General features: G+C 39.7%; 1 protein-coding gene across 1 annotated transcript in view; it reads left to right on the top strand.

Annotated features, from left to right (window-relative positions):
* The window catches only part of MYH15 (myosin heavy chain 15), a 147,953-nt gene that overhangs the window by 11,941 nt on the left and 123,393 nt on the right, over positions 1 to 12,619 (top strand). The window contains exons 6-9 of the mRNA XM_045501924.1: positions 376 to 469; positions 2,227 to 2,319; positions 5,016 to 5,079; positions 5,170 to 5,265. Of these exons, the coding sequence (XP_045357880.1) occupies positions 376 to 469; positions 2,227 to 2,319; positions 5,016 to 5,079; positions 5,170 to 5,265 (347 nt within the window). The remainder of the gene's footprint in view (positions 1 to 375; positions 470 to 2,226; positions 2,320 to 5,015; positions 5,080 to 5,169; positions 5,266 to 12,619) is intronic.

Here is a 12,619-nt window from a genome sequence, read left to right as displayed (position 1 = left end):
GGGGGTTGGACCTAGCCATCTGATAGCCTCAATATGTAAAAATCCCTTGAACAGTTGGTAATGAGGAGACCAGTCTTTAATTCATAGAGGTGCTCTTCAGCTCTTTGTTAACAGGACCATGAGGAACAGGCTTCTGGTTTTTATAAAATCTTTAATCTTTCTGTACTGAGTTTTGATTTTTGTTCGTGCTGTTTTTAGAGCCTGAGATAGTCCTTCCCCTTCTTCCAACCAATTAAATATCTACATCTCTTTAAAGTTTTCTCTTAAGTTCCATTTTTTTCCATAGAAATTTCCCTTCTTGGGAAAAATTTATTTAACTTTCACTGCATTTGTATTCTGAACCAGTTAACTGTGTCATTGAATTTTCAATCACAGAGGAGAATCTGGTGCTGGAAAGACTGTGAACACCAAACATATTATCCAGTATTTTGCCACCATAGGAACCATGGGTGAATCTAGGGAAAAGCTGGTAAGTGTTCATATATCTTGGCAGGAAAGATGAAGTGGTCCTATCTGCTGATCATGGAAGCTCTGCCTTGATTACTTTTGGGGAGAAAAGAGGAGACAAGAACCACAGAACAATTAGAAAATTTTAGAAAAGTCTTTTTTCCCCCATCTTTGCCTCTTGAGAGGATTATTAAGTGCTTCAAACCAATAACTCCCAAATATAAAAATACATAATTTGTTTTAGACTTGCTTCAAGGGTTTAGTCTTTGTTGATTGAACCCTCAGAATTATTTTTAAGATCTAAGCCATCTTCCCTAAAGGCTAGGGTCATCAGTGCCTTGAATGGCTACTTTTGATATTTCTGAATTCCTTTAGCTATCATGAAATGTCAAACTCCCACAGATATGCACCAGTAAAAGTCTGCTTCCTTCACCACTATCCCCTGGATCAGATCTCAAATGCCTTGTGGACATACCCTCAACTTTAATCATATCCCAGGTTCTATTTACCTTCCCTCTCTATTTAATTAATTTTATCTTTGGTGGTTTTTAATTTAGCTTATTTTGTTAAGCTCCATTAACATGTTGATGAGTTTCATAATAACTTGAGAGTAACTAGACCATGAGAATCAGTATGCAAAATAAAATTAGATAATTCTGAGTGGGACTCAAAATCAATGAGTTATTGAGCTGTTAGAGCCTCTTATCTTTCTATGTCTGGCATTGTTATTTTGCCTTTTCAATTCAATCCTGGATCCTTCCTGCTGTTTTGCAAATAAGAAGTATATCAAAATAACAAACTGGTCCAATTTTCAAACCATAAAAAGTTTCTTTACCAACCCCCACATTTCTGAATTTGATTGATTTCTTTAGTTGTCATTGAACTCTGTTATTCACTAGATATTACTTCATTTTTGTGTGCATTTTAGATTGTTTGGTGTGAGTTTGTTTGGTGGAGCCATTGAGCCTTATGATAATATATAACACATTACATAATACATAACACTTCTATGAAAATCTTTGCTTAAATAGCCCCTTACTTATTTAAAGGATAGTAGACCCATAATACTTAGAAGGGACATAGTATTTATAAATTTATAAATGCCTAAATACTATAAACTACATGGTTGGTTACATAGTTAATATACATTGTTAACAGGACCATAAGAAATAGGTTTCTGGTTTTTATAAAATCTTTAATCTTTCTGTACTGAGTTTTGATTTTTGTTCATGCTGTTATTTCTAGCCTAAGATAGTCCTTCCCCTTCTCCTAACCAATTAAATATCTATATCTCTTTATGTCACAAGTCACTGCTTGGCATGGAGATTACTTAGGAATAGTAGCAAGGTAAAAATTAATTTAATAATGCCAAGATTCTGTTCTGTTATCTTAGGATAAATTCCCAGGTGTGAGAATTAGATGGGAAGAGATGGAGATTAACAATGGGGAAAATATAAGGAATGAAACTTGCTTGGAAATAGGATATAGATCTCTATGTTCTTTTCCCACTTAAGCCAATGCCAACCAAAAGAGAAGCATTTCAAATAAATGAGCTCCCACATATATTCACAGAGGCATTGCATATTAAGACATTTTCTCATACATCTATTTTCCTGAGTTCCCATCCCAAAGTAACATTGTATTACCAAATCTGGAAATGGCTTTTAGCTACTGGTTATCAAAACAAGAATTGGGTCTGGCCTGGGAATGGAGGGTTTATCACATTACAGAATTTTGCTGAAAATTTTATCTGTTTTATTTCTCATACCTGCATCTCAGAGGACTTTAGGAGATCAAATCCGTGAAGTGAATCCTATCTTGGAAGCATTTGGAAATGCCAAAACCCTTAGAAATGACAACTCCTCCCGTTTTGTAAGTAGCATGATTAAGCATCATATCAGAGTCTTTAATTTTGAAACAAATGATAAAATTCATGTCTTAGCACATAGGTGTAAAAAAATTTCTGGAACACCAAAGAGGTCTTTGATTAAAGTTTATAATATTGTTAAAGCCTTCAAAAAAGAAAGAGATCAGTTTCATCATTAAGAAATTAAAACTACATACAAATGTGTAACCTGAGGAGCTTCTATTTGGTCAGTTTCAGGAAGAAAATATTTAATAATTTCAAATTCCTTTCCACTCCCAGTAGGGAAGCTTACCCAGCAAATTCCAATGACGCTTTATATTTTATTACATTTTACAGATTTGAAAGTACTTTCTCTTTCATAATTTCCTATACTCCTTATAACAAATCGATTTAGTAAGCACTTCCTAATTCACTTAGTATAATTATTGTTTCTACTCTTGCCTATGGCTCCCCTACCTCTGTATATTTTCCGTGGGGAATTTTTTTGTTGGGAGACAACATTTTTTAAAATAGCTTTTGATAGCTTGCAGCCCCAGGATAGAGAAAGAATTTGGATTTCCAATCCTAGTTTCACAAATCCATTTTATGCCAAAAATGAGTGGCAGGGAGCCACTCCATAATTTACAAGGAAGTTTGCAGAAGGCTTCCTGTTTGAATCTTTGGGCACAATTACATAACACCTCATGCTGATTTGGCTAGTTTCCATCCAGGGCCTTAGCACTGCCCTGCCTGTGCTTACATCTGCTTGTAATGTCTGGCTGCATAGCAGGTGCTAATATCGGCCCATAAAACAACTGCTAGATTTGGGATTGATTAGAATGTGAAAGTGTTTTCTGCTGAAATGTGAAAAAAAAAGCTGGAAAAGAAGAGGGGAAAAGGAAGGAACAGAGGGAAACAGAGGGAAAGGAAAAGAAGATAAAAGAACATAAGACAGGAAAAAGTAAAAGAAAAGGAAGAAAGGAAAAAACAACAAGTAGAAATAAGGATAAATGAGAAGGAAAGAAAGCAATTGAAAAAGAACAAGAGGGGTGCCTGGGTGGTTCACTTGGTTAAGCATCTGACTCTTGATTTTGGCTCAGGTCATGATCTCACTGTTGTGAGATCAAGCCCTGAGTCAGGCTCTGCACTGATAGTGTGGTCTCTCTCTTCTCTGTCTCTCTCTCCCTCTCTCCCCATGCTGGTGCTTGCTCTCTCTATCTCTCAAAATAAATAAACATTTAAGGGAAAAAAAAGAAAGAAAAGGAACAAGAGTGAGAAAAAAGTTGGAAGGATAGAAGAAAAAATAGAGAAGCAAAATCTACAAAGATGGATGAATGGAAGGTAGAAGGAAAGGAAGGGAGAAGGAAAAAGGAAAGAGAAAAAGGGGTCCAAAAATCAAGAAACTCAGGTTAAATGATTTCAATTAATACTGTGTATATATGTATGTATACATAAATGTATGTGTATAAATCCACATATATGTGTGTACTTTTGTGTGTGTGTGTGTGTGGTTCCCATTGCCCTACATTTGTTAACTTAGTGGCTCAATCCCAGTGCTTGTAGCCACTCTCCTTCCCTTGCCCAGCTGCTATCCTGCTCTGACTCCCTCTTTAAATGGATGACCTCCACCAGCTGGCCTTCTGCCCAGCACTATCATCCCCATCCTGCAAGATCTAGCTGCCACTGATGCTTCATCTTATTTTTTTTATTATTATTTTTAATGTTTATTTGGGGGAGATAGAGACAGCGCACGAGGGGGAGAGGGGCAAAGAGAGAGGGAGACACAGAATCTGAAGCGGGCTCCAGGCTCTGGGCTCCACAGAGCCCGACGCAGACTCCAACCCATGAGCAGTGAGATCGTGACCTGAGCCGAAGTAGGATACCTAACTGACTGAGCCACCCAGGCATCCCCCACTGAGTGTCTCCTTAGCTGCTTGTGGCTTCTGACATCGGATCTGTCACCTCTGGGCAGCCTTTCTGTCCCATTGGATCCTGTCCTATGGCTTTTCATGAGAAGAAAGGAAGGAGCCCCAACTGTTATTTATGCCAAAGTAGTATTTTTAAAACATAAATGTGATCACATCATTTTTCTGCTTAACATCTCCCAGTATCTTCTGAGCACACATAAAATTAAATCTTACTCCTTCCTCTGGCCCACATGGCTTACTGATATGGTGCCTGGTGACTGTCTACCTCTCAGACTCCTTTTACTCACTGAACTCCTGCGCAACTGACTTTTCTTCTTGATTCAAGACTCACCAAATGTTCCTGTGTTAATGCCATTGCATTAGCTGCTTACACTTAGAATCTAGAAGAGTAAGGACCACACCTATTTTTCTAACATGGTATGTCCATGGCCTAGCAGGTCTCCTGGGTCATAGTAGGTGCTCAACAAATGTTTGCTGAATAAATGAAAGAGTTTGCTGCATGGAGAATAGTTTTCTCATTTTCAGATAAGAACACTGAGGCCCAGAGATGATTCAAGAACACCCACAAAAATACACAGCTAGAAGTCGGCAGATCTGAGACTAGAATCCAGGACCACTGCCAATCCTGGTGTCATTCTGGCTTGCTCCTAGCATTAACTGGTGTCATCTCAGACCCATGTTGCATTTTTCTTTTAACTTTGGGGAAGTAGTCAGTTTGAGAGGAATGTGTGTAATAAAGCCATTGCAACTGTTTGGAATGTTTCAGTAGGAGACCGTGTTTTGTGTCCACCTAGGGCAAATTCATCAGGATGCACTTTTGTGCCAGAGGCAAGCTGTCATCTGCAGACATCGATATTTGTGAGTAGCCACTATACTATTTGATTACTTTTCTTCTAAGTTTTGCAAGAACACCTAAGTATGAATCTTTATCCTTTTCTCATCCTGCAGATTTGTTCGAAAAATCCCGAGTGATTTTCCAGCAGCCTGGAGAGAGAAACTACCACATATTCTATCAAATTCTGTCTGGAAAAAAAGAACTTCATGGTGAGTGCATTATTCTGGAGCTTAGGGACATACTAAAACAAAAGACAGAAGTCAGATTACAGACCTGGGAAAGGATTGCTTAATAAGTCTCTTAGCCTCTTTAGAACTCAGTTTATTCATCCTATAAGGTAAACAACTATTAAGCCAATCATAAAACCAATGTTCTATACTTTTATATGGCTAGAGAGTAAATTTTAGCCCTTTCCCCCCTATTTAGTAGTGTTTGGAAGTGGGTAGGATGCCCAGCAGGCATAAATGAATGTGTGCGTGTGTGTGTGTGTGTGTGTGTGTGTGTGTGTACACACACGTGCATGAGAGAGAGAGAGAGAGAGAGAGAGAGAGAGAGATGTGTGTAAAAATATTAAATAATTTAAGGCCTTCAATGATTAGAAGATTAGAACCACATGAGTGGTATAGACAGGAGGCCAGAAGTGGGAGTCACCACTATGGTGCGTAGTGGACAATGGGAGTTTTATAAAGAAAGGAGGCTTTGGGTTGGGATATAAAGGATGGGAAGGGGATTTAACCAGAGTGAGTGGAGGATATTTCCTATGGGAGGAACAGTGGGTACAGTGACAGGAAAGGGTAGGGCAAGATCATGCAGCAGAGAGACCCGGTTGACTGAAGGAAAAGATCTGATATAGGAATAGTGGAGATTTTATTCTGATGGTTTCTGAACTCAAGGAGTTGGGAGGGCGTGTGTATGTGCATGCATCTACATGTGTGTTATAGGAGGAGGGTAATAGGAGGTCATGATTTGTTGAAGGCAAGGACAATGAAGCTGGTGTGGTGGGCAAGAGGGATGGAAGGTGGAGATCCTAGACGGAAGTGACTATAGCAGCCCTGCTGTGAGATGACAAGGTATTGTTGAAGGCAGTGTCAGTGGGAATGAGAGAAAAGGAAGTGGATTCATAGAGGAATAGACAGGTCTTAGCAATGACTATAGGAATGAGGGAAAGTGAGGAGTCAAAAATCCCCCCAAGTTTTATAATTTGACAAGGATAAAGGTAGTGCCATGAACAGAAATGAAGAAGTAACTTGTGTGGTAAGAGAATGAACTTCATGTATTCATTCAACAAATAGTTATTGTAGGACTGCTGTGTGTGCACCAGGCACTGTTGCTTAAGCATGGGTGTTGGAGAAGATATAAGACTGGTCTCTGCCCTTGTGAGCTTACATTCTAGTATGGAAGACAAGTAATAAGAAAGTAAACAAAGAAATATATAATTTTAGAGAATGGTAGGTCTACAAAAAACATAGGGTGAGGGGACAGAGTGAATTTGGGCTTGGTGGGGGTATGTGGTTATATTTTAGATAGAATGGTCAGGCAAGATCTCTCTGAGAAGGCAATATTTTCACAGACCATAGTATGAATAAGCAAGCAAGTAGGCTAGATGTCCAGGAATAAAGTTCCAGGAAGAGGGAACAGTAAATGCAAAGACGCTGAGGCAGGAATGCATTTGGTTTACTCTTGAAATAGCAAAATGTCCATTGCAGGTGGTGGAGAGAAGGTAACGAAGGGGGAGATGGGCAAGGCCAGATCAAGCGGCGTCTTACAGGCTTTGGCAGAGTTTATAGTGAATTTTAGGTGCTATGGGAAGTCATTGGATGGGGAGAATGACAAATTGATTGGATTGCAAAGGTCTTGCATATGAGGTAAACCACTGAGGACAATGATGCTCCCACAGGAATGGATGTGGGATGAGATAGAAGATCCAGGCGAGCAAATTAATGGAGAACAATCCCCCCAGCCTGTTATCCTAGATTAAGTATACCAATCATACACTTGGCTGTGTTTTGACCACATGGCCTTCAACTTCAAAGAGCTCTTACTGAATGGGGAAATATCTGCAAACTGGAAAATTTGCCACAGGCGCAATTGGTGATATGAAAGCAGCAACTATTCTTCTCACTTTCCCTCCACCTAACCTTGAACAGATTTTTTTTTTTAATCTCCCTTTGATTAGCCCTGCCAAATCTAACATTCTTGGCACAAATTTCTATGCTCTACAGGGTATGTGACACAGAGGGTCCAATGTAGGTACCAGCAGTGACTGCAAGGCTTGGGGGAGCTGTTTACTAATAGAACCATCTGAGGGCTCTGGGCTGCTACGGAAAAAGCATGCTTATCTTGAATTCATTGATCTTGTGGAGTCTTTGGGGGCTGCAGAGATTGATTACTGTACAAAGGCTGACATCTGGTGGTCCAAATTGGGTATTGTCAGTCCACTTGTTCTCACCACTGGTCATTCTTTGGGACATTTTAAAATTTGAACTCTTTTTATTCATGTTTGCCAAAGGAGATCTTCAGAAAGATCTCCCGAGAATTGATACAGGAGAACACATCTAAGCAACATAAGGATAATGTCCAAATTTCCTAAAATAGAAGTATTTGTCAGTACTACAAAAGAACTGGGTATGGAAAATCAGTCAAGAGGTTGGCCACCCACTGAAGAAGCCTAGGAAATGGGGTGATGTGTTACCCCAAAGTCAGGCCCCAATTAGTCTCTACATGGTCTAGAACATGCCTTTACTCCCTTTCAGTTTAGGCTGACCCTTGTTCAAGCCATGGCTAAAACTCACTTTCTTAGTGCCTTTAGACACGGCCTCTTGAAATTCCTTAATTCTTAATACCAACTGTATAGATTGGTGCTGCATATACCTTCCTATTTTTTCTTCTCTCCTTTACTACTTTTTTCTATTCATTTATCGTACCCATTCTTGCTATTCAACTAGTGTAGAAACTCTAGGGTGAAAGGTCAGAAACATGACCTTGTCTCTTGGAATCCCTAACATTTTGTTTACTGCTCTAAGTGCTCACTTTAGTATGTGGCAGTAAGGCAGTGTGGAAGTTGCCAGGAGGTGCGCCTGATCCGTCTACTAGTGGCCTGAATGCATCTGGGGGAAGAAAGTGTCAGCATCTGGACCTCCCAGTCCGGAGCATATTAAGTTGTACTCCTTTTACCCATTATGTCTCTCTTGAACTAGTCTCATATCTTTACTCCCTTTTCTCCCCACTGGTTGTTAGGAGGAACAAGATGTGTGTGTGGTGGTGGTGCCTGGCCTAACTCTAGAGAATGCTATTCAAGCTGTAGACTATGTGAATGATTCTTTCTGGAGCTGGGCAATGTACAACCTCTTCAGAGGTACATGGCAGTGTGAGAAATTGGTAATGATGACTTATGTGGCATAGAGGGACTAGCTATAGAACTTTGCGAGTTTAAGGTGTTTTTGTTTTTTGTTTTTGTTTTTTTGTCCAGTGGTTAGTTTTGCTCCTTTTCATAGTGAACTCAGCTAAATCTTGGAGACCATTCAGCCATGCAAAAAGTAAAATTTAATATCAAGATGACATGGAAAACAGCCTTGAATGATAAAATACTCACTCTTAAAGGGCTCCCTGAATCTGCTATTGAAGAGAGAGATCTAGAAATGACACCGGCACATTTTGTGGTTGTGAAGCAGTTGACTTTTAGCACCCTCTCGTGCCCCCTGTCTGTGCTTTCTCCAGCCCTCCTGAAAATCTCCCCCATTCTCCACATGCCCACAGCCTGGTCAACAATCTTGTGTGGGGGGCTTTAGTGGCCTAGATAGTCTTCCTGGCCCTAATAAGTGCCTCACAAAAATGTATTCACTGTTTGCTTTGTTTCCATTCTCTCTTGGCCATTTCTCTTGGTAGAAATGAAATTAATTAAATAAAGGAATCTCTGTTAACATGATATTCCAAGGTAACTTCAAGCCTCACCCCAATTAAAATTAATTGCTCCTTGAAAACAAATTTTGATAAGGCCCAGGGGGGAAGATGTTTTGAGCTAAAGGTCTTTCAGAGTTCCTCAAACACTCACGAATTTAGTTTGTACATTTTTTAGAGCCACCACTTCATTGTGACTATATCTGCTCCAGATGATTAGGCCAATGCATCAGCCATATTTCTGGTTAGTGAGATAAAGCAAAAGCCCATTAAGTATCCTTTATAACTTCCAGAAGTGTATCTGGAAGCAAGACCCTCCTTCTGTCTATGCAAAAGAGGAAAGGAATTATGATTATAGTTACAAACACAGGTTCGAGTAGGTAGGTGGCTTAGTCTAACAGAAATACTAGAGACTAGGGGCACTTGGGTGGCTCAGTTGGTTGAGCATCTGACTCTTGATTTCAGCTCAGGTCATAATCCCAGGGTCGTGGGATAGAGCCCCACATCAGGCTCTGTGCTGAGCAGGGAGCATGCTTAGGATTCTCTGTCTTCCTCCCTCTCTGCCCCTCCCCCAGCTCTCTCTCTTTCTCTCAAATAAAATTAAAAAAAATACTAGAGACTGTGTTTTAAATTCAATATACTATTAATTGTGTCCTGGGCAAGTCATGGGGCTTTCCAGGTTTCTATTTTCCTATATTCAACATAGAGAAAATAATGTCAAATATAGCACCTTTGGTCATCACAACCAAAATGAAAATGATCAAAAATGACCTAATAAGTATTAGTGTAGGGGCGCCTGGGTAGTTCAGTCGGTTGAGCGTCTGACTTTGGCTCAGGTCATGATCTCACAGTTCCTGAGTTCGAGCCCCACGTCGGGCTCTGTGCTGATAGCTCAGAGCCTGGAGCATGCTTCGGATTCTGTGTCTCCCTCTCTCTTCTGCCCCCAACCCACTCACATTCTGTCTCTGTCTCTCTCAAAAATAAATAAACATTAAAAAAATTTAATCAGTATGAGTGTAAAATGAAAAGTATATGAATTGTTACAATTCAGAATGTTCTAAAAGGTAATTCTTGGCAAAACAATTTTAGAAGGTAGGTTCTTTTTGTTTTTTGTTTTGTTTTTTTGGTGTAAATTGAAACATCCAACTGAAACATCCCCCACCCTAAAAAGTGGGTGTGTGATAGCACTGGTTAGGTGTGTGATTCCTGTAGCCTCCTACAGGGAGAGGACCATGTTATTTTTGTATCCTTACCTCCTCCCATATCATACACCTATTCTAGAGAAAGAAGTTTAAGTAGATACTTTGATTGGAAAGACATGGAAATGATGTCTGTATTTGACTGTAAAGGAGGTGAAAGGACAAGATTTTAAGGCCGCTTGGTGTCTGGCCTGGCTATGGCCTTGCATTCACCAGCATAAGGAACCACAGAAGAGGCATAGCTTTAGGGCAGACATGGTAAATACTCTGGATTCGGTTTTCATAGGGTTGGGTTTGAGCTACTTATGGCCATCTGCACTGAAATGTCTAGTAGGAAGTTGGAATTCTAGGTCTGGAACTCAGAAAACATAGGTTCGAGTCATCACTAAAACCACAAATGAGCCTTGCAAGAAGAATATATAGAGATTTTTTGACCTTTAGAGTTATTTCAATATTTGACACCACTGATTACCCATTCCTCCTTGAAAATCTCTCCTCTTGGCTTCTAGTACACCACTCTCCCTTGTTCCTCTCCTAAATCTCTGGGTATTTCTTTGTGGGTCTCTCTTTTTCATCTGGCCTGTGACTTTAGAGTGCCCTGGGGCTCAGTTCTTGCATCTATCTATCTTGTGGTGACCTCCTCCTGTAGACTGTTTTTTTTTTCTTTCAAGATTTTATTTAAATTCGAGTTAGTTAACATACAGTATAGTATTGAGTTCAGGGGTAGGACCCAGTGATCCATCACTTATATATGAAACCTAGTTCTCATCCCAACAAGTGCCCTTCTTAATGCCCCTCATTCATTTAACCCATTCCCCCACCCTTCTCCCCTCCAGCAACGCTCAGTTTGTTCTCTATGGTTAAGAGTCTCTTATGGTTTGCCTCCCTCTCTGTTTTTATTTTAATTTTTATTTCCCTTCCCCTACATTCATCTGTTTTGCTTCTTAAATTCCACAAATGAGTGAAATCATATGGTATTTGTCTTTCTGATTGATTTATTTCATTTAGCATAATACACTAGTTCCACCCACACCATTGCAAATGGCAAGATTTCGTTCTTTTCAATGGCTGAGTAATAGTTCATTGCGTGTGTGTGTGTGTGTGTGTGTGTGTGTGTGTTAGTGTATCAACAGTTGATGGACATTTGGGCTCTTTCTATAATTTGGCTATTGTTGATAGTGTTTCTATAAACATTGGGGTGCATGTGACCCTTCAAATCAGTATTTTTGTATCCTTTGGATAAATACCTACTAGTGTAAGGTTTGAGGAACCTCCATTCTGTTTTCCATAATGGCTGCACAATAAGCTGACAGTTATAAAGATCATTTCTATTGGATGATTTCCACAGTTTGGAGTTCAGACTTATCTCCAGTATTTTAGACTCCTCACTAACTGACCCTTATTTCTCTACTTGGTTTGGAGAAGGACCACACTATATGACTGACATATAATGAAATTTACTTGTGATTTTTTTTTCTGTTGTACCACTAGTTTTTGAGGATTTTTCACAGTGTAAAATGACAGAATCATAGATTGCTGTGGTTTAGGCTGTGTATATAGTAAAAACTATGGGTTTTAGATGTTTGAGGGAAATTCCTATGGAAAAAAGAAAGACATGTAGAAGAACCCATAACAAGGTTAATGGGCATGCCTCAGGGTTTTTGAGATTTCAGTGTGTACATTTCCGTTTAGCTTACACAAGTATAAAGCACTTTAAGTGAAAAAATATTTTCTGGAAATTTATAAGATGAAATTACATGCTATCTACTCTTTTATTGTCTGGCTTCTTTCACTCTGTGTAAGTATTTTGAGAATCTTCCATGCTATAGCATGTATTCATAGTTCATGCATAGGCATCTCAAATTTAATGTGCCTGAGACCTGTTCCTGAACCACCCTCCCACACCTGCTGCTACCACAGTGTTTCCCAGGGCTATTGAAGGCAGCTCCACCCTTCCGCTTGACTCACCACAAACCTTTGGAATTACCTTTGATTATCTGTTTCTCCACCTTATTCTCACTTGTTCCATCTACTTTCAAAAGCCTTCTTACCATCTTTGTTGGTACTGCCCTGATCAAATACCATCACCTCTCTCCTGGATTAGTTAACCATCTCCTGCCTGATATTCCTGCTTCCTCTGTCTTCAACCCAACAGCCATGGTAAATATGATAATAATAATAATAATAATAATAATAATAAATCAGATGATGTTACTCCTCTGCTCAAAAAGCTTCAGGGGCTTCCTGTCTCATACCGAGCATAAATGCCCAAATCCTCACTCTGGCCTGTAAGGAGCTATCATCTGTCCTCTTGATGCCTCTCGGACCTCAAACCTACTGTTTCCCACTTCCTTCATTTGCCCGTTCCTGACCCACCTTAGCCACTCAAAATGCCAGGCAAACTTCCCCCTCAGGGCCTTTGCATTTGCTCTTCTCTATCTAGAACATTCTCCCTCATTTATCTCCA

Source organism: Leopardus geoffroyi, chromosome C2, assembly GCF_018350155.1.
Source record: "Leopardus geoffroyi isolate Oge1 chromosome C2, O.geoffroyi_Oge1_pat1.0, whole genome shotgun sequence".
NCBI classification, from domain to species: domain Eukaryota; kingdom Metazoa; phylum Chordata; class Mammalia; order Carnivora; family Felidae; genus Leopardus; species Leopardus geoffroyi.
The sequence above is the reverse complement of the archived record's forward strand: the minus strand, read 5'-3'. Positions and strand labels throughout refer to the sequence as shown.